Genomic DNA, 20,112 nt, shown 5'->3' with positions numbered 1-20,112 from the left:
ATGTGGTGTTCGAATTCATGAGACCATGAGAAAAACGTCACTGCATCCTTTTAGAAAACGTGCTGTTTTTTTTCTCTCACAAGGGAAATATTCTGTCATAGGTAAGAGAACAGGGCAGTATAAAATTTGCATGAAAACTGAAATTTCCACCAAGCAAACAAAAACAGTAAGAACTAAAGGGCTCTGTAAACTGAGGGTAAAATGTATAACAAAGCACCAATTACTCGTAAATGAACAAATATTGACTCAAAATAAAGGATGGAAATTGGATCACTGGACTAACTTTGACTAAAGGTGTTGTTTAGTCCTAAATTTATTTTCCCATAGGATCAATATCAACAGCACAGGATTCTTTTAATTTTCCAAGGCAGCTGAGACAACTAGTGAACACATGAATGTTAAGGAACTCTTTAAATTAAATGTTTCTCCTCTCTGCTTACATAATCAGAAGTATCAATAAATGCATAGGATTTAGTGTTAGAAAGAACCATCAGCTCATCATACCTGACCACCTGTATAGCGCCAGCTATACTCTGCGTGAACTGTGCTGTGTCCAGTGATTTGCATTTGCGTAAAACTGGTCTGGAACATCTGCAGCAACATTTTGGTTAGACAACATTGAAAGACTGTAAATGTATCATTTTCCTCAGTCATTTGTCACAGTGGTTAATCATCTTCAAAAGTACAAGTGTTTGTCTTGTTTCTAATTGAAGTTGTTCACCTACCAGCATTTGGCACTTGCTATGCATTTAACCATTAGGATACAGAGCCTTTCGTTCCTACTGGTTTTGTTTGTTTGGAGGAAATTAAACATTTTGGGGGGTAAAATAGGTTGCTTTTTATTTTTTTTTATTTTTTTTTTTTGCAAATCATAGAATAAATGGTTTTAGTTTCCTTCTATAAGGCATTCTTTCAGCCCTCATATCATTTAGAGAATTTTATCCTTATCTCTTTCCAATATTTAACTTTATTTCTTCCTAAAATATTGATAACAGAACTGAACAGAGAATAGCAAGGTTAATAAAAATAATCCTTAGATTGAGGCCAAATTCCCTCTCTCTCAAGAATGATATTGGCTTTTTGAATCTTGAGGTTGTTTTGTCTTATTTTTGATGCAGCTTCTCTGTAACCATACACTGTATTTAAGACTCCTTTCAGAGGCACAATTCTTTTCCTGTGCAAGTGGCACATGTGCCTTAATCCTGCATATGTGGTTGGCATTTGACTGTATTAGCATGTCTTTTCTTAGACTGGGCCTAGCTTCCCAAGAGATATGAATCTTTCCTTTTCTCCCCAGTACTTATCTTTCCACAAACTTGTATATCTTATCAGCAATTATGCTTTTTATATCATTGATGAAGACAGCGAGGCATTAGACACTGCTGATCTCTGTGCAATGCAGTTTAAATAACCCCATTTGATGGGGTCACTCTCCACTTACTGTGGTCAATGTGCTAAGTTTTAATTTATGTGGTCTGTTTTGCTGATATTTCATAGTGTGTTTTTAATCAAAATATCCTTTGATACTAATTCCAAAAATCCAAGATACTCCACCTGCACAGTTACCTTTAGTTACCAAGTCTGCACTTTCATCAAAGAACAAGATCAGGTTGGTGTGATACCTATTTTCTGCAGAGTCACACTGATGGGCTATAATTTAATTATATATATATTTTTGTCATTGGAATCCTGAATCACCATCTTATTATTTTCTGAAGATCGCTGTCTTGGTACCCAGAGTTGTCTGGGATAGCTCACTTGAGTTTTGCTTTGGGATTTTTGGCACAACTCAACACTATCCATTTTTGCCTTTTCTGTAATATAATTAAATCAATATTCATTGCCTCTCTCAACTTCATAACATCAGTTTTTGACATCATTCTCCTTATGCTGCAGACTCACACTTACTACATCCTACCTTTTCACAGGATGCCAACATTGGAGGACATCATTATGGGCATGTTTAGGGATAGATTTAAGAGCATATCAGCCGTCTCTTTCTGAGGTCAGTGACAAATCCAGAAGGAGATCCTGGAAAATCTTCCCATTATTTCTGTAACTCCGCTTGGGTTGGCGGCCACTTGGGAAGGTGGAAGAAATCTGGTTCTGCACTGGGTGACTGACACTGGTGCTGTCACTTAACACACACAAGCTAAGCAGTTGGATGTTGTACTCCTGGCCAAATCTGGCAGTGAACAAAGATTGGTTTGACACAGCCAAACATCCACATGAAAGAGAAAGACTAATGCTATATTTACAAGGTAATTCAGTGACACTTGACGACCACGATCCTAGCGTCTTAAAGAGGAAGGGAACAAGAAATGACTAATGAAAAGGCACATGGTTTAGGCTGAAGGACCTACTGAGTGGTAAGCTGTGGCTGAGTGATACCCAGGCTGCTAAGGCTCCTGCCTGGCTCCTTCCCCTTTTTAAAATCTTGAACGCTTTTGCTCCAGCATAGTGATTTGACTGTCCCAGCACAGCACTTCACTTCACATAGACATGGATTTTTTAATCTGATCCTGAATATGAGTTCATGCTCCCAGGGAATTGTGGCCTGGCAAATAAAGGCATTCTCTGAAAGAATATTTTTGGCCCAGGGCTGTAACCCATTCTACCCAGTTCAGTATTAGTGGATTTCAACTTTCCAGTCTCTCACATTATCCTACCAGCTTTAGCAATGCTGATAATATAGCATTCCTTTACAGAGCTGTCAATATTTCATTTTTTTGCTGCTCAGGCAAGAGACAGAGATTTATACATGTGGAGCCTGCAGTCAGAGAAATACATTCTCACTAGGAGAATTACCATCTTTCAATATCCAGCACTTAACAAAATCGCTACTGTGGCCTACATGCCAAATTTCCTTGCACTCAAGCCTCTCCCAAGCACCATATGGGTAAGATATATAAATAAGCATGAAATGTTTCCTCAATTCCTCATAATTAATGATAATTATCTTTCATATTCTACTCTACATTGGACCAAACATTCAATGTTCAGTTGAGCCTAGCCAGATGTTTTAAGGAAGTATTTATGAATATCTATTCAGATTTCCAATGACTGTCACTTCAGCACTTTTCATGCCTTGTTCTTATTGTTGTTGCCTGGATGAGTTTTGTCTGAAAAAAATGTTTGAGGAATAAGGATGAAAGTTGATAGTCAAACAACTGCAAATTGTGACTGCATTTAAGAAAATGAAAGTTTGTCCCACTAACAATGTGCAGAGAGAAATAGTTAAATTCACTGGAGAATTTGTATTTAAAAGTGAACTAGATTCAGCCTTCTTCCAGTTGGAAGGAAAACAATATGTATATGAATGTCTTTTAATATCTATGCAAATTCAGTAAATTGTTTGTCTTCACACAGTTTTACACTACATTCCTTTAACTATGAGATGCTTCTGACTGCAGGATTCACAAGCCCTGGGGATTTTTAGTGCTCTCTGAGGAATGACACTTCCGTAACATGAAAAGATAATATATGATAGCGATGTTAAGCCCCATTCAGGATCCACTGAACTCAAATAGAGGACCATCAGCCAACTTCAATGAGCAGTGGATCAAGAGCCCTAAAGCTGCACTTACTCTCTGCACCAGCACAGGACACAATGTATTCTGCTTTGTCTAGCAGAACTGTCAAATGCCTTTCCTTACAACATTTCTATCACATTTCAAAGGGATTTATAAACCATTGTTGTCTGTTAATATAATGCAGATATTCTTTAAGTAATTCATTTGTTCAAAAACATTCAACAGAGAATACAAATGGAAATTGTTCAAAACGAGGACCACTGCACTGTATAACAAACATCATGACTTTTCAGTAAAATGAAACATCTGTCATGCCAGTTCTTGATAGACACAAGCCATCCAGATAGTGGCAGGTAGCAAGAGGAAAGGACAGCTTGTGATAAACAGTACTTTTCATTAAAAAGCACCCCACATGTCACAACACACTATTAACACACCCTGGATCCGTATGCAGTACTGCAAAACTGTAGGTTAGCTAATGGAAAATGAAGGCAAATCTTACATGTTGTGTATTGATTTACTTTTCATGTGTGTGTTGACTCATCTGCTCACTGAACTCACAAAAGAGTAAGCAAGTCTTGATTTAGTCTTGAGAAGTATACAAAGCCTTATTAAGACCTAACTATATTAGAAAAAAAAAAAAAAAAAGTGTAAGTCTGGCTCTATTAATATTTTGAAAGAGCTGTGAGTGAAATAAAAATCAGTTACGGTAGTGTTTGATTGAAAACAAAATAAATTATAAAAAAGGAGAAACCTAATTTCAGGGAAGTTAAAAAGAGAAAAATAAAATACTATGAAATTACATGGAAAATACTTAGAAATATATAAGAGACCAAGATGTAAGAGGCTAAGAGCACTTTTATAAGCCACCACTCAAAAAAAAAAAAAAGTTCTGAAAGGATGAAAAAAGCCAGCATGATAGAACAGAAAAGTAAATTTCCTAAAGCTATTAAAATAAAATAAAATAAAATAAAATAAAATAAAATAAAATAAAATAAAATAAAATAAAATAAAATAAAATAAAATAAAATAAAATAAATAAAATAATAAAAAGTGAAGTGGAATTTGTGTACTAATGAGGAAAAGAGAACAGAGCATACCTTGTCAAATAAAATATAAAACCACAATAAAACAATATGAAACACTTTGAGACATAAAGATGTAGAATATAATAATCCACCATTCTGTAAATATTCCAGAAATGGGAAACTTGCCTGATATTCAGTGATAATCAGATATATAAAAAGAGCAGTCATGGAAGATAAAACCATAGCAGAGAAGTTAAATTAATTCTCTGGATCTGCACTGTCTGTGAAGGGGGATAGGATGGTTCTCATAGAAAGGTCATTCCTTTTGTAGACAAGTCTGAACAGTTGTCTCAGAGTGTCAATATTTCATAACAAATCCATAACATGGATTTGACAAATTGCCAATACCAGCTAATTTTCAAAGCAGAATTCTGCTGTGATGCATCGCCACCCATTAAACTGGCCTTGATACCAAAACAGATGGCAATGATAAGGTGGAAAAAGTAATTTTATATTTTCACATATCAGCTTTAATTATTTAATGGAATTTATAGAGAATTTATAGGCATGGGGGGTAACAATGAACAACAGACTTGGGACATTTCTGCCCAAAGCTAATTGGTAAGAACCATAACAAAAAATGTATTAATGCATACATAAATAATTATGCCATATTCAGGAAGAACCAAAACAGCTTTTACAGAGAAAATACGTGCCTCAGAAGATTACTGGCCTCGTTTGCTGGAGCAGATAACCATTGAATGATACAAAAACTATGAAGCACTTGGAATTTAAGAAAGCTTTTGATGAGGTCCCTGACTCTCACAGAAGCAGAGGCAATATAGAATAAGACAGAAGGTGCTGCTATGGATTAATAATTGGCCAACAGATAGGAACAAAACTGTAGGAAATATATTGTGTGTTAACATATGGAGAGTAACGCACATGAGTAAATTCCTGAATATGATGGCCTCTAAAATAGGCTCTACCATTTAAGAAAAAGTCTTTGTGGTAATCTTAAAATTTTTTCTGATGGCATCTGTTCAGTGCATTGTGGTAGCTAAAAAGGTAATGGACAGCTAGAAGTTTCTCGGGAAAAGTCTGAGAGCAATACAAAACATTACGTCATGAGTGAGTTTAACCATGGTGCACCCCTGCCTCAAACACTGCATACAGCTCTGTTGGCTCACACTTCCTATTGAAATTAGAACAGGATAATGATCAGGATTAACAAACTATGATAAATTTTGTACAAATATATGAATGTAATGCAGGCGCTAAGGAAAAGGTTTAACTGAATAACAGGAAACACTTGTTCATACAACATATGATTAAGTTATAGAGTTCTCTGTTATGAAACTAGGGAGTCTGCAATATAAATAGGTGCAAAAAAAAAAAGGATGAGACTAATTCACAAAGGAAAGGTCCATTGGTGGCTGGTAATCTGGTATTTGGGAAGTTCCTACAAACAGGAGCTGTGAAAGTGTGCTCTGTGCATGCCCTGCTCCTGCTCCTTTTAATATTCACCCTCTACTGAAGGACCAGTACAGCAGTTTTAATATTTCCCTATGTGTTAACGGAGTCCTCAGCCGATGACAGTTTATTTTTAAAGAACCTCTTTAAGTTATACATTAATAGTAATAATAATGCAATATCAGGTTTGGGAAAAGATCCAGTCTGACAAGTTAGCCAGCAAAACCAATCTGGTGATACATTGGATGGCTTTCATTTGTTGTGCATATCTTCCCACCCACCTTCGGCGTTACTGCTTAGCAAAGAGATGGAGGGATGGTTTCCTTCAGTGAAAAACTGTTCTAGTTCATGTCCGATCAGTCTCAGGCCTTCCTGATCAGACTGTCAGCACAGGTGTTAATTAGTGTCATGGGTGATGGTGGCTTATGCTGTGAACACCTGCCACACAGAAAATATACTGAAATTGATGGTTTGTTTCATGTGGTCCAGTGAGCACCAGTTATAATGACTTTGACCATTACTTTTCTGGATTTTGTCTGGCAGGTGCAATGCTTCTGGTCTCCAACAGTTACCAACTCACTGGTTCATCAGACCCCTGAAAAATCTTTCTCAATGGGTGACACTACTCCTAGTCATATTACACATCACACAGTTTTTGTTTTTCTGTCTGAGAAACCTAAGAACAAGCACCTTCATATTATGAACTACAGTTCAAAGCAATACTATAGAGGTATTTTTATGTGGCCTTTTGAGAAAATACAGTTCATCTTCTTAAAACAATATTCACTGCGACAAGTACCCTGCAGGAGTTTCCAAGAAATGTGGGACATACAAATATGAAAACAAGGAGATAATGAAAAAAAAAAAAAATAGAAGCACAAATGAACATATGGTATCTACTGATAAATATGAACTCTAATAATATTGCTAGAAGGCGGGCATCGAAGTTAGATGATTCTTCTGAGGTGATTTAACTCATGCAGCTGCCAGTTGTGCAGTTGAAAAGTTCGATTATTTGTGAATTTAGGAGTACTGCAAAGCAATATATTTTCCAGAACAAATTTCTCTTGCTCCTCTATGGCATTTGCCACCTGCAGTAATTTTGTCAACATCAATCAATGTAAACGATTCTCCCAGCACTTTCTAATAAATACAATAAATTTGTCCAATACAGGGAATACTCTAGTCCCCACTTGCTTTTAAATTAATTTCTATCCCCATCAGGACATTTCTCTCTCATTTTTTCCTCATCCTGAAGCTTCTGATGAAGGTAGGTGAAGCAAGTTAAACAGAGAAAGAAATAGATTGGGGTATTCATTTGTGACCACACATCTCAGGCACAGTTCACAACACTTTATGAGGTTTAAGAGAATTTTTATAGCTGTTGATAGAAACACTTGTAAACTCTGAAATTTCAAGCATATGAATTGGAGTTGCTGTTCACTATTGCCTGACCATAATTTTATCAGAAAGTATCAATCAGCCAGTAATGCTATGGAATTAATAATGTACCATTGCTAGGAATAACTGCAAGAACAGCTTGTGAGAAATTAAACACAGCCCTATTATATGAAAATTATTCCTTTGAACCATCTGGTGGATATTGCCCCACTTATCTTTAAACGGGAGTATTATTTTCTAGCACATCTAAAGCTACTTTAGTGAGTCCTACCAAAAGAAATTATTTCCTGTGAAAACTGCAATTAAGTGCAAGGCTTACATCCTGCCGTTCTCATTCCAGCATATATGACCATGCATATGAGTTCCCTATATGTTACTACAATGCAGTATGTGGTAGTCAGATTATCAAAAATCATTACGAAGATGACTAAATACCCTACTGTCTACTTTGAGCTGAAAGCCTTTACAGTTGTGCCATCTGTTTCATCATAGTTCATTTCAAGCCTTTTACTCAAGCAAAAGGAACAGCCTTGTAATACATATCTGGCAAATTTGATCATGACCAGAAACATCTCAGTGTTAACAGTAAAATTAATCTATAAATAATAAGAATTTGGTGCAATTAACTTTAATAGTCCATTTACAAAGATATTTCTACAAAGTCCACATGTCAATCTGCTAGAATTAAAATTTTATTTGTAAAGGGGTATTTGTACACTAAAGTGCAAGAATAGTCCATAAATAGACAATGGTGGTCAAACAGATCTATTCTGCAAATCTGTATTTTGCATTCACAAAATTAAAAAAATCTTACATACATTTTATAAGGCCAACATGTATGCCATGATTGAAATGAAAAGCGAGGCACGGGCATGAAGTATTTCTATTTGTTTCTTCAGAGGTGATCTCCTTGGAAAATGAGATGATAAAAGGACTTCTTACGCCCTCATCTTGCCTGCTTTAAAGGTGAGGGAATAAAGGTGAGGGAATTGCTGGAGACTGTGTGCTGGTTACCAGCCAATGTGTAGGCGTCTTGTGGTTTTGGATGGTGGTGTAATGCACCGTAATCTCATAGCTGCTCTCTGCTTTCTGGAGACAGCCCTGCTACCTTCTGTGCCTTCAGAGTCACACAGCACGGAGGTGGTGCTCGCCATCTCTGCTCAGCATTTCTGGCCTTGTCCCAGGACAGCTGAGGGGCTGTTCTCTGGCCAAGGAAGAAGGTAGCCCCCATCATTCTTCCCAGTTCTACCACATGTAGAACCAGTGGCTGTCCAGTGAGGTGAAAATAATACCTGTCTCTGAAGGTATTTCATGTAGCAAGTAACACTTAGCAAGCAAGACTCCTTCTGCCCTGATCACACCCGCTATGTGTGAATACAACCTGAATTCAGGAGCACCCCTAGGATTGTGCCTAGCTCCATGCAGGTGCTTTTAATCCCTTTGATTTCCACAGGATGCCTTGGCTTGGCATTAGACATACACTTATCTGCATTTCTAGATAAGGATGCCTTCCAAGCCTAAGAGCTGAGAAGATGTACCCATGCCAATAGCTCCAATACTGAAGGACCTTTGAAGATTCCTTAAAAAAAATAGTAGTCTTGGAAATGCCTTGCAGCTACTCTGTCACACAGCCTTCCACAGGCAGACGCACAGATTTCTCACATCATTTCATGACTGCTGCCTACTCTGAAGTAAATGCACTCTCATGATGTGTAACTCTGCTCAGCTGAGATACACAACAACCAAGCATAGTAACTTGACTTTGTTTTTTTCTCCAATGTGGAGCTCTATGTGCCAAGTTTAAATCTAAAAGGAGTTATGTGGGCCTTTGAAAACAGATTTTATTCACTAACTGAGAAGTTTCTAACCAAGTGCAATGTTTATGTATCTTAATAAACAATGGTGAAAAGAAAAAGAAATGGTATGGTATACCTCCATGCAATGTCATGCAACAGTATGTGGAGATTGTGTATATTGTTAAATGTGGTCACCAATAATGGCATTAACACAAAAAGAATGAACCTTCACGCCAAATGCAAAGGATACTGAGGACTACTTGAAAGACATCATGCTACAGATTGGGTGACTTTACTGTCCTGATTCTCGTGGCATGTGTAGGCTCCATGTTAAGAAATGTACGCACCAAATAGTGTGCTATTTAATTGTGACTTTCATTAGAAGCATATTTCTATAGACTAGTGTTGTTCTGGGCATTCGGATAACTCTAGCCAGAGTGTTGGAGCAGAGGAAAGGGACTGGAGGAGTTGAATGGTTCAGACTGCCTGAGTAAGAGCTCATCACCTCTGGGTTATTTCTGTGACCCTGCCGTGGGTCAGTGTTGACTGAGGAGCACTGCTGGCTGACACAGGTAGGAAAGTTTGTGGTCTCATTGCATCCCCTTGTGGTTGGGTGGCTACAAGAGCTGAGGATTGTCCACCCCATGAGAACGAGGGACTGAGTGGAGACACTGGTTGGATGCTCCAAACCCATGGTACCCTGGAATCCCTCCCAACACATTTTGCAGCTCACAGTATGGAGGCCTGTGAGTAAGTGTGGAGGAGGAATGTTTCCAACTACACTTTATTCCTGTATTTCCAAACATAGCATGGCTGGAGCAGCTCCGATGCAAACAGGCTACTATTCAGAGTGGCTCTGTGGTATCTGTGAAGCATGAGCCCACCTTTAGCACACCACCAAGCAGCAATCTCACAGTGCATGCACAGAAATTCAGGCAACAGAAATTGAATAATTCACGCTGATTTTCATGTGTACTAATTTCACTTCACATGGGGGAAAAAAAAAAAAAGTCCTTGAAATCCACCCAACAGCAATTGCAACAGGGGTTAATGACATCTCCCTGAAAGGAATAAAAAAGTTGAAGTTTATTAAATATATTACCAGTGGAATCAGTATCTTGACTCTAACAATAAAGGTATGGCAGATACAGCTTTTTTTAAGAGACCAAAAAGAGAGAGAGAGGGGGAGAGAGAGAAACTTGAGCTGCATAATCTGCAAAATCCTGATGACACTTCCTAAGAGAAGACTGTTACCTTGTGGGGTAGAACTGATCCACTATCTTCAAAAGTATCACTCTAAATCCTACAAAAGTATCTTGCAGCAAGCATTTTTCATCTCTTGGGAGCTTATTTATAAAAACAGATATTGAATTAAAATTTCTCACAAGCAGTGAATAGAATTGCTACGTATAATGATCTTAAAAAAAAAAAAAAATGAAGAAATAACTTTCATAATCTATTGTCTTTTCCAAAAGAGAGAAGTCCCACTAGTGTTAATGATAGTTACATCTACAGAGACAGAAAGGGAGAGCAGATCCCTTAAGGCAGATCCTCAGCCAATGTGAATTAGCAAAGCTCCCAGGAAGTGCACTGAAGGGAGATGTGGCAATTTACATCCACAAAGAATTTACCCCTTTGATGTTTATTTTTCACCCTGGCCTGCCACAAGATCTAATCCTATCTGTCAGCAATAGGGAACCTTAACAGCTCATATATGCAACTCTATAGCAGTTCCTTTCCTCATCTGTGACAGGGCAGAAAATGAACTGCAAATGTCAGGTCATTGCTTCCTTCTCTTGCATAGGCTTTTCAGAACTGCTGCACTTTGTCTTTTAAGGGTCCAGTTTAATCCATTTCACCTTTGCATGTTGTATACACAACTCTTAGTGGAGACTCTTATTTAATCATAATAGGGTATGTTCTTAGCACTTCTTACTTTGCCATCTCTGTGAGGATAGAAGGTGTGGAGTCAGCTCAGAAAGCAGAGGAGGGAATCGTTAATCAAACCCAGGAAAGAGATACACTTAGATAAAGCGAATAGGTGCACAACTGCAACAGCAATACCCCCAGCTTTGCAGTTTCATACTTTAAAAATCTCCTTTTAGGGCGATGGCTGGACTACAGAAATGCCACAGACAGATGTCAGGAGAGCTCGCCTTTCCCCAAAAGACGAATTCCTCACTTTACGTCGGTGCAGCTCGCCCGGCTGCAACCCCCGGGCTCCTTTCCGAGCATCCTCAACCTCGGCGCCCCTCTCGCCGCCCGGAGCGGCCGCGACCTGTTGGGTGCCGGCGGCAGGACGGGGGCAGCGCCGCCGCCGGCTGCTGGGACCCTCGTTTGGGGGCTGCTGGAGCCGCCCCCAGCCCCGGAGCCGCCGATCCCCGGGGACCCTCCCGCGGGCGTGGGGCTGCGCGACCCCGGCTTTCGCCCACTTGGGACCCTGTCTCGCATGTCTCCCAGAGGGGAGCTGCGGGGGCCGCCCCGCACCTACCTTCCGTGTGGACGGCGGACACGTAGGTCCAGTTGTAGCGCTTGACGATGTCGAGCATGGCCCGGGCTTGCAGCGTGTCGGAGGGGACCACCCGCAGGAAGTACTTGTAGAGGGTTTTGTCGCTCAGGTCGATGCTGGTGGCCGAGTAGGCGATCTGCGGGATGTCGAAGAGCTGCAGCAGGTTCTGCACCTGGATGGCCACCGAGCTGGAGCCCGGGCCAATGACCCCCGCGATGGGTTTTTTCAGCCTGCTCTGGGGCTGGGGCTGCGAGTCCGAAAGGCAGCGGCTGCCGCCGTCCCTGTCGTCCCTGATGGAGATGAGGGAGTCCCGTATGAACTCGATGCTCTGCTCCAGGGCCACCGAGGAGTGCCAGCACGAGTCCCGGATCTCGCTGCCCAGGGTGATGTTGGGCAGCAGGACCGGGTCGGCGTTGATCTTATCCAAAGTGTGGAACATGGCTTCCACCCGCTGGATGCCGTACTGCTCGCGGATTTCCCCGCACTTCCTCTCGGGCACTTTCTCGGCCGGGGGCTGGTGGTGGACGGAGAAGAGGGCTCCGATGATGACATCCCCGTCCATGCGGGCCACCGAGCGCTGCGAGGAGGCGGCCGAGAGCAGCGCCCTGCGCCCCGTGCCCCGGGGCAGCACCTCCGCCTCCAGCAGCAGCGCGGGGACGAAGACCAGCAGCACGCCGATCATTTTGTTGCAGGACGTCGTCCAGACCCAGGCGACGAATTTCAAGGGCTCTCTTTGCCTGCACATGGCTTAAGGGCGTGTAGGAAATGGCATCCGCTCGCCCCCGCCGGCTCCCGGCTCGCTCCGAGCAGCATCACAGCGAGGTCTCTCTCGCAGCGCCAGGCAGCCGTCAGCCTAGGGACTTCCAACCTGGTGGCACAGAAACGGGGGACAAAACACGCTAGCGGGGGGCGCTCTCAAACCCCAGCCCGGCGGCACATCCCCGCTCCGCCACTCTCCCAGACGCCCGGCTCAACCCGCTTCATCCGAGGCTCCCGGGAGCAACTTTCCGGAGGGAGATGGAAACAAAGCGTGAGCCTATTTCCCTCGGCACGCCATCGGGCACACCAGCACGCGTGGGGCTGGGAGATCCCATTCCTCTTTGCAGCCAATGCTCCCGTTTCGAGCCCCCCCCTGCCGGTTCTGCCCCGCTCCCCCCAAGTTCGGAAGTTTCCCCGGGCACCCGGCCTCGCTCGGCCCCGGCGGCAGGAGGCGGCGCTGCCCTCCTCGCCTTGGGGCTCCCCAGAGGGGTCTTTCCCCGGCTCGGGGGGGTCCTCTCCCAGGGGAGACAAGGGGGTGGGAAGAGAGCCGAGGAATCTGCCCCGCCGCCGCCGGGAAATGTCATTTAAAGGTCAGCGGAGGGAAGGAGCGGGAGGGAGCCCCTTTGCAGTTTACCTGAACTTTTCCGTGCGGAAGGGGCGAACCCGTAATGCAGCCGGGGACACACACACACACACACACATGCCATGGGGAGGTGGGGGGGGAGATCCATGCTAGTTACTACGGCAACGGCGGGCAAAGTCCCGCTGCGCTTTACCGGCACGCCTGCCTCGCAGCCAGGCTCCGGGCCGGGAGAGGCGGCGAGACCGGCGGCGGCGAGCGGAGACCTCGAGAGGGACGGGCGGCGAGACCGGCACCGGCACCGGGAGCCGGCAGCGGGGAGCGGGGAGCGCGGCCGGGCCGGGTCCCTGTTGCTCGGCGGCGCCGTCAGCACCCGGGACAGCGCCCGGCTCCCGGTGCCCCCGCCCCTGGCCCCGCATCCCGGGCGCGAGCACCCCTGGGTGCTTCCCCCAAACTTCTGCCCCTCTGCTGCCGCGGTCCCCCGCATGCACCGACACCCTGACACCCCGACACACGGACACCCCGACACGCCGACACACGGACATACCGACACCCCGACATCCCGACACGCGGACATACCGACACACGGACACACGGACAGCCCGACACCCCCGCCACCCCGACACACACCCCCCGGTGCACGCAGCCTGTCCGTCCCTGTGCTCGTCCAGCCGGGCGGGCAGCCCCTTTGGGGTGAGGCTTCCCCCGCCTGCAGCCCCCCGCCGCCGCCCGGTGCCGGTGCGGGCCGTGCCGGGCCGGGCCGTACCTGTCCCGGTGGGGCGGCCGCTCCCCGGGCGCCCCGAGCAGGCACCGGCGGCTCCCCGGGCGCCCCGAGCTGGCGCGCTGGCGGCGGGGCGACGGCTGTGGGCTGGGCGCTGGTGCCCTCTGTCTTCAGCGCCGCTCCACCGCAAGGAAAAAAACAGGTCATCCCGGGCTCATCCATTATCTCACACGGAAGGCTCAGGCATTTTCTCCCCCTCCTTAATTTCTTCCCCCGTTCGCCTCGCAAGCGAGCAAGGGAGCGTCACCCGGAGCACGCAGCCGCTGCAAGGGGGGGTCTGTCTCTCCTCCCCCCCGGCTCTTTATTTATTACCCGCTGGCCACAGTTAGCAAGAGCAAAGGCGAGGGACGGGGCCTCGAAGGCGACCCCGACCACGCTTGGGGGACTCGAGACGGCGAAATGTGCCGAGCTGCCTCGCAGGCACGGTTTCGCTATTCAAACAAACACACGTATATTTACACACACATGTATATGCATATATATGTATACAAAAAGGTACTGCATCGGAATAAATCACCTGTAAGGATAAAGGCATTGAGATTACAGTTTTCAGGTCAAGATGAAGCTAAATGAAGCACGTGAGAGGCATGTCAGATTAAAATAATACCAGATTGAATAATCATAATTCAGACGACCTGCTTGCATCCCTCACGCGGGTCTCGGGTGTTTTACTTCACTGTACGAAAGTTAAAGTTAGATTACCTCCCCGCTGGGAACTCTATAGATATTTGTCCTACTTTTGAAAGAAAGAGGCAAGGACAAACATTTAACTATTGCTCATTCAGCGAAGGGTTTGCAGCGAAGGCTGCCTCAGGGGTGTCTTCTCCCTGTGTCAATATTTGTGCTTTCTCTCCTGTCACGCAGTTAGTTATTTGCCTGCCTCGTGTGTTGATCCATGAGGCACGCTCATTGCAGAAGACTCAGCACGAGGCTCCCGCAGGGCCCCCAGGCCCAGCCCAGGGCAGTTCCACCAGCACCAGGCCTGGGGGCACGGAGCTGTGTGGAGTGGCAGCAGGGAGGGGAGCTGAGGGGATCTGGGGCTCCTGTGAGGACACCTGGGGTGTGTGGAGGCTTTGGGAAGTGCTCCCCAGATCCCAAACAGGGCAGTGGGACCGCAGGGGCCTCAGTTTGCCTCTTCTTGCTGGCACCACCCTCGCAGGCAGCCTGGTGTGCCCCAGAGTCCCCAGAAGACTAGCAGAGCAGGCTGTATTGTCCTTCTGGTGTTGGTGCTCTGGTCTGCATGGTGTCACCCTGTGCCACCCTGACCCTGTCACTACCCACAGATCCAGCACTTCTGCCCTCACAAACAGCCCGTGCCCCCCATCTCACTGTCTCCTCACATTTCTGAACACACGGGACATTCACCATACGGTAACCATCCTTGGGGCACTGCAGAGGACTGCATTTTTTGCAGACCTATGAGCTGCCATCAGATGAGAGAAGGATCAGGGCAGTAACAGAGCACGGGCTGTAAGCAGTACTTACTTTCTGTGGAAAACTACCTGGTGTGGAATATTATTCGTTCATGAAACAGAGGAAAAGTGAACAATTTCCAGTCTCCTATGAAACACAATTTGAAAATCACTTGGAGGTTGATTGAAATATTCTATTTTGATAGCATCAAAAGTGTTTTGTTCTTACTTCAGTTTAAACATTTTATACTACGTAGCACAGAGTGTCATTATTTTTACTTCAAATGAAATCAATCATCAGCTTAAAATGGAAGCTCTTTTCCAGTATTTCTCCAAAGGATATATTTTTGTCTGCAACAGGCATAATCCTGTTAAACGTTTCTTTTTTAGCAACATGGGTGTTTTGCATCAGAGAATCTATAGGAAAAGTTCTGGTCAGCAGTAAAGAGAAAGGCCAGCATATTACAGAAAACATTTTGAAAGGCAACTAGTTTGGGGTAGCAAGGACTTGGTAACTTGGCTTGCTGAGACCCCATTTTGGTCCTCCCTCCTCTGCTTTCTACCAATTCAGATTGACTGTTTAATTGTGCAGACTCTCCAGCAACATTACTGGGCAGACTTAAAGCTACTCTGCAAGGATCAGTGCCTCTAAAATTATGTGGTTTTATTCTGCCTTGAAAACAAGAGGAATTTTCATATTTTCCTGTTTGAAGTCAGTTAACACATATACACTAGCTATGTCATAAATTCTCAGTAATCCTTTCCATTCTGCTCACTCAAAGGCTTTCCTTTCATGATTTACACAAGCCACCTACTATATATACAGAGTATGTATGCAAAACATGCACAGGTATCCCTCTGTTGTAGTATTTCATCTCAGTATCGTGTTTGCTTGTGAACAAGGATTTAGAGTCATAGAATCATCAGGCAGGCTCGTTCTGTAGAAACAAGGATTTTAATCTTCCTAATATATTCAGCATGTTTTCTCCTCTTCTCTTAGCAAAGCTAATGCTTCTCATTGGTTCCACTTAAAAAAAAAAAAAAAAAAAAAAAAAAAAAAAAAAGTGCCAGCTACAGCACCATTTTTACCCTCTTTCTTATATTTAAGCTATGAAGTCACCCTTTCTGTTAAGATGCAAAGAAATGGCATTTTAAACAGTTTGATTACTTACCCTTATTTGCTTCAATTGCTAGGAAGTGAACATTAAAGGATCGATGTCAGTATATACAGAGCTTCATAAAGGTCTGATTGCTCAGCTGTTCCTTGTACCAGTAGATCCATTAAAATTAAGTAGGATTAACCCATGAAATTTAGGTCTCACTTCTGTGATATTTAGCATCCACACAGACCTGCAGTTTTATTGGGCTACTGTCCCCTGCTCTTTTCTTTTTTTTTTTGACAGGCATACACACCCCTCAACCACCAGGATTCCCAGATATATGAAAGCTTCCATTGCTAGTCGTCCAACTCCTGCTTATCCCCTGTCTCAAGTCACAGCATCCTGAGCACATTTCACGGGCTTAGAAGATTTCACATCCTTTTAAAATAACCAAAATACCTCCTCAGAGATTTAGTCAGGAGGTTATGATTTCAAACATCTTTCAAATAAGTGTGAGATCCAAATCAGTGCAAAACTCAGCACTTGGAGACGTCTTGCAGATTTTTGAGACTCTAAGGATTATAGGCTTCGTGATGTGATGAGCAGACCAGATTTATTCGTACGTTCAGCAGTTTCAATCTCTGGCTAGCAGAAATGTTAGTAAACCAAAAACAATTCTTTTTGCATTTTTAAGTAAATGATTGGTTGCTTTAAAAGGTCATATCAAAAAACAAAACAAAACAAAACAAAACAAAAACAAAAACAAAACAAAACAAACAACAACAAAAAAAAAAAACACAAAAAAAAACCACCTCTCAGCCAAAGTTCTTCATGAAGACTGTCAAGGAGAGGGATCACACCACCATGCTCTCGAAGGGAAGAGGCCTGGGTTTTCCTGAAGCTCACCTCTCAAGTTGTTTCTCAGCGTGAACACGTGCCATCCAAACAATGAAATGTGATAGCCAAAAGCACCCCCTTTCCCTTCACCACAAGAAAAGCCACATGCCCCAAAGGCTGCATGACTGCCCTAGGTCTCCCTGTTGTGCAGGTATCTCAAGAATTTTGTCCTTCTGGTCCTTGTGGACATGCTCACGATGAATGAACGAGAAGCCAGATGAACGTCCCCAGCACAAAGGAAGCTGGATACTCAGTCCTGGATAATGTTCCAAGCCATCTCTGTATTTATTTATTTCTTAACTGCAAAAATGTACTTATGGTGCCCTCTAGACCAAAATGCTGAGCAATATTTACAATAAATTCTTACACACACCAATTCTATCTGGCTTAATTAGTTTTGATTAAGCTCTCTTGCCTTGAAATCCTCTGATTTCCCTGAAATAATCCACTAAGAAACAACCTGAGCAAATAGATAAATCTGTTCTGGGTCCTGCATATCAGCAAGCTTGTGTTACAACAGGCCAAAGAGAAAAATGCATTCCAAAGTCAGAGGTCCACCATTTCTGAGCTTCAGACTCCCCTTTTAAAATATACAAATCTCTCAATACATTTGGAAATGTCAGTCTGAATCTCTCTGGCAAGACTCACTAGATAGGGACTTACATTGTGTGAGTATCAAGGGAGAGAAACTACCTTTGCAATATGGGGTTAATTCGGGTTAGCTAGAGGCATCTGCTGAGCTAGACTACTAACAAATGGAGCACACAGTTTATCTGGAAGTCCCTGTACTCTATGGAGAACAATTTAGTGCTCTGTTTGTGAGAAGCCTGACAGTTAAAGCATCTGCAGGCTGGAAATTTTCAGTGATTTTCAAGGACAGTTCTGCGTAAAGCCACCTGCAGGAATCCAATCTGGTGCCACAAAAAATGGTAAAATCTGCACATGGAAAGAAGGTCTTTGCAGTGCAAGTGAGAAAATGGCATTCCTGCTCCTTCTGCCATCCAGACTTTCAGGCTGGACCTGTGGGTCAGTAAGTGCTTACACTGAAAAATTAAGTCACAAAAGGAAAAAGTAACTCAAGAAGAGCAAAAGTTCACTCAGAGTACTAATTTCTGAAAATTCCCTAGTAACTATGGTCAGCACTGAAGAAAACAGCTCTGTATTTACCAGCTGATATTTGTGTCCTTCATTTCACCACATATTTCCCTTCCAGATATTTTGTATAACAAAAAAGGGTAAGAAAAAAGTCTCATTAAAAGTCACAAATGTCAGAGACAGAAAAGGCTATCCGTCTTTCCAAAACAGGATCATTTTACACTTGACTAAAGAAACAATGGAGGTTTTGCAAATGTCATTTTAGCAATCAAACCATGTGTAAGAAATCTCTGACACATTTTTAAGAACTTATCTAATGCTCAAAAAATAATAAATAAATAAATAAATAAAATGAATGGTTCAAAACTGGTACACTGACTTAGGCTGATTATCCCAGGCAGTTGCTTTTGCCATTTACAGTCTATTCCCACTTACGTAGCACTGTGTACAAGAGACATTATCATCTTCCATAAGTACCTGTTTTTGAAGTCTTTGCAATAGCAAATAAACGTAAGAATGGAAAACCTTAAAGATAGGTTGGGGTTTATGATGACCTTTAACTGAAATGATCTCATTTTCCACCTTGCACCTACCTTCTTTATGCATTTACATTTGTTCAGAACGGATGAAAAATATGCCTGAAAATCACTGACATCAGACAGGTTGCTGTTATCCATTCTCACTATACATGGGTGTAAATGAACAGAGAGGAAGAAAGTTTAGAAGAAAAGGTGTGTCTCAGAGTGAGCTACAGAGATGTGAGTGGATTCAAATGGACTGAGGTGTCATGGCTTTCCTCTGAGGTTGTATTGGTCTTGCCTGCATTACATGAAACATAGTGTATGAACACTATGGATTGAGAAGAGCAAGTGAATTGATTAACGGGCTGAAGAAAACATGTTTTGGATTCATATTATGATGAACCAGAGAGAAAGAGGTATCAGAAATGCACCATATCCTGTAAGCAGCAGTAGAAAAATACCTCCTGCCAGGAAAAGGAAAGGGGAGCAGCTATGCTTTTTTATGAAATCCATATGGCTGTCTGTAGCCAACATATTTATATCTGTGCAGTTTACATGCTTCCCATGCTTTAGGCTGAACCTAATGGTTCAGTGAAGGAAACATGACAAAATATTAGGCAATACTGTATTTATTTTTAATACATAGTTGTATTAGGTGACTTTAAGCATAACTTACAGAATAAAGAAACTGATACCCAAGTATGATGTACAAACTTTATTATTTGCAAACTGCTTGATTCATTTGTTCAAAAAATTGATACATTAAAGCACCACAACTGCAAAATAAGATGCCTGTTCAGAGAAAATACAAAGCAGTTCTTATTAAGTGTTTACATGTCCTGACATCTTCTTTGCTGTCAAAAACAAACAAGAACAATATCTGAGTACATATGTTTCTTTTAAGTACTTCTTTTATTTATAGCCCTCATGAGGAATTGCCTAGATAACAGGATTTCCATACAGACTTTATCACTTTGACTTTCCAGCTAGGCAAAGCATTTCTGGAAGCATTTCATTACTTCAAGATCTATTAGGATCATTGTAATAACTCTCTTTCCTTTCACTTCCCTGACAGTGTGCTGCTGTGGTTTGGTGACACATTAATTGCTTTTTCTCTGCCATTTCTTTCTGGTCAAGTGCCTGCACTGTCTCACAGGCCCACTGCCATTTCAGGGATGCCAAGTCCTTGCTCCTCACCTGGGGTACCTGGCTCCTTAGCCATGAGCT

General features: G+C 43.0%; 1 protein-coding gene across 3 annotated transcripts in view; it reads right to left on the bottom strand.

Moving 5' to 3' along the window:
- Window positions 1-13,694, bottom strand: part of GRM1 (glutamate metabotropic receptor 1) — a 184,646-nt gene extending 170,952 nt beyond the window's left edge. For 2 of the 3 annotated variants that reach the window (XM_072035894.1, XM_072035895.1), the window contains exons 1-2: window positions 13,134-13,694; window positions 11,723-12,608 (exon numbers count right to left, since the gene is read on the bottom strand). In XM_072035894.1, the coding sequence (XP_071891995.1) occupies window positions 11,723-12,485 (763 nt within the window). In that variant the 5' untranslated portion in view covers window positions 12,486-12,608; window positions 13,134-13,694. The remainder of the gene's footprint in view (window positions 1-11,722; window positions 12,609-13,133) is intronic. The other variant, XM_072035893.1, reaches the window with a different exon arrangement.
- Window positions 13,695-20,112: the final 6,418 nt, after the last annotated feature.

The sequence above is a fragment of the Anas platyrhynchos genome, chromosome 3 (genome assembly GCF_047663525.1).
Source record: "Anas platyrhynchos isolate ZD024472 breed Pekin duck chromosome 3, IASCAAS_PekinDuck_T2T, whole genome shotgun sequence".
NCBI lineage: Eukaryota > Metazoa > Chordata > Aves > Anseriformes > Anatidae > Anas > Anas platyrhynchos.
Note: the sequence above shows the minus strand (reverse complement) of the source record. Positions and strands in the feature narration are given on the sequence as shown.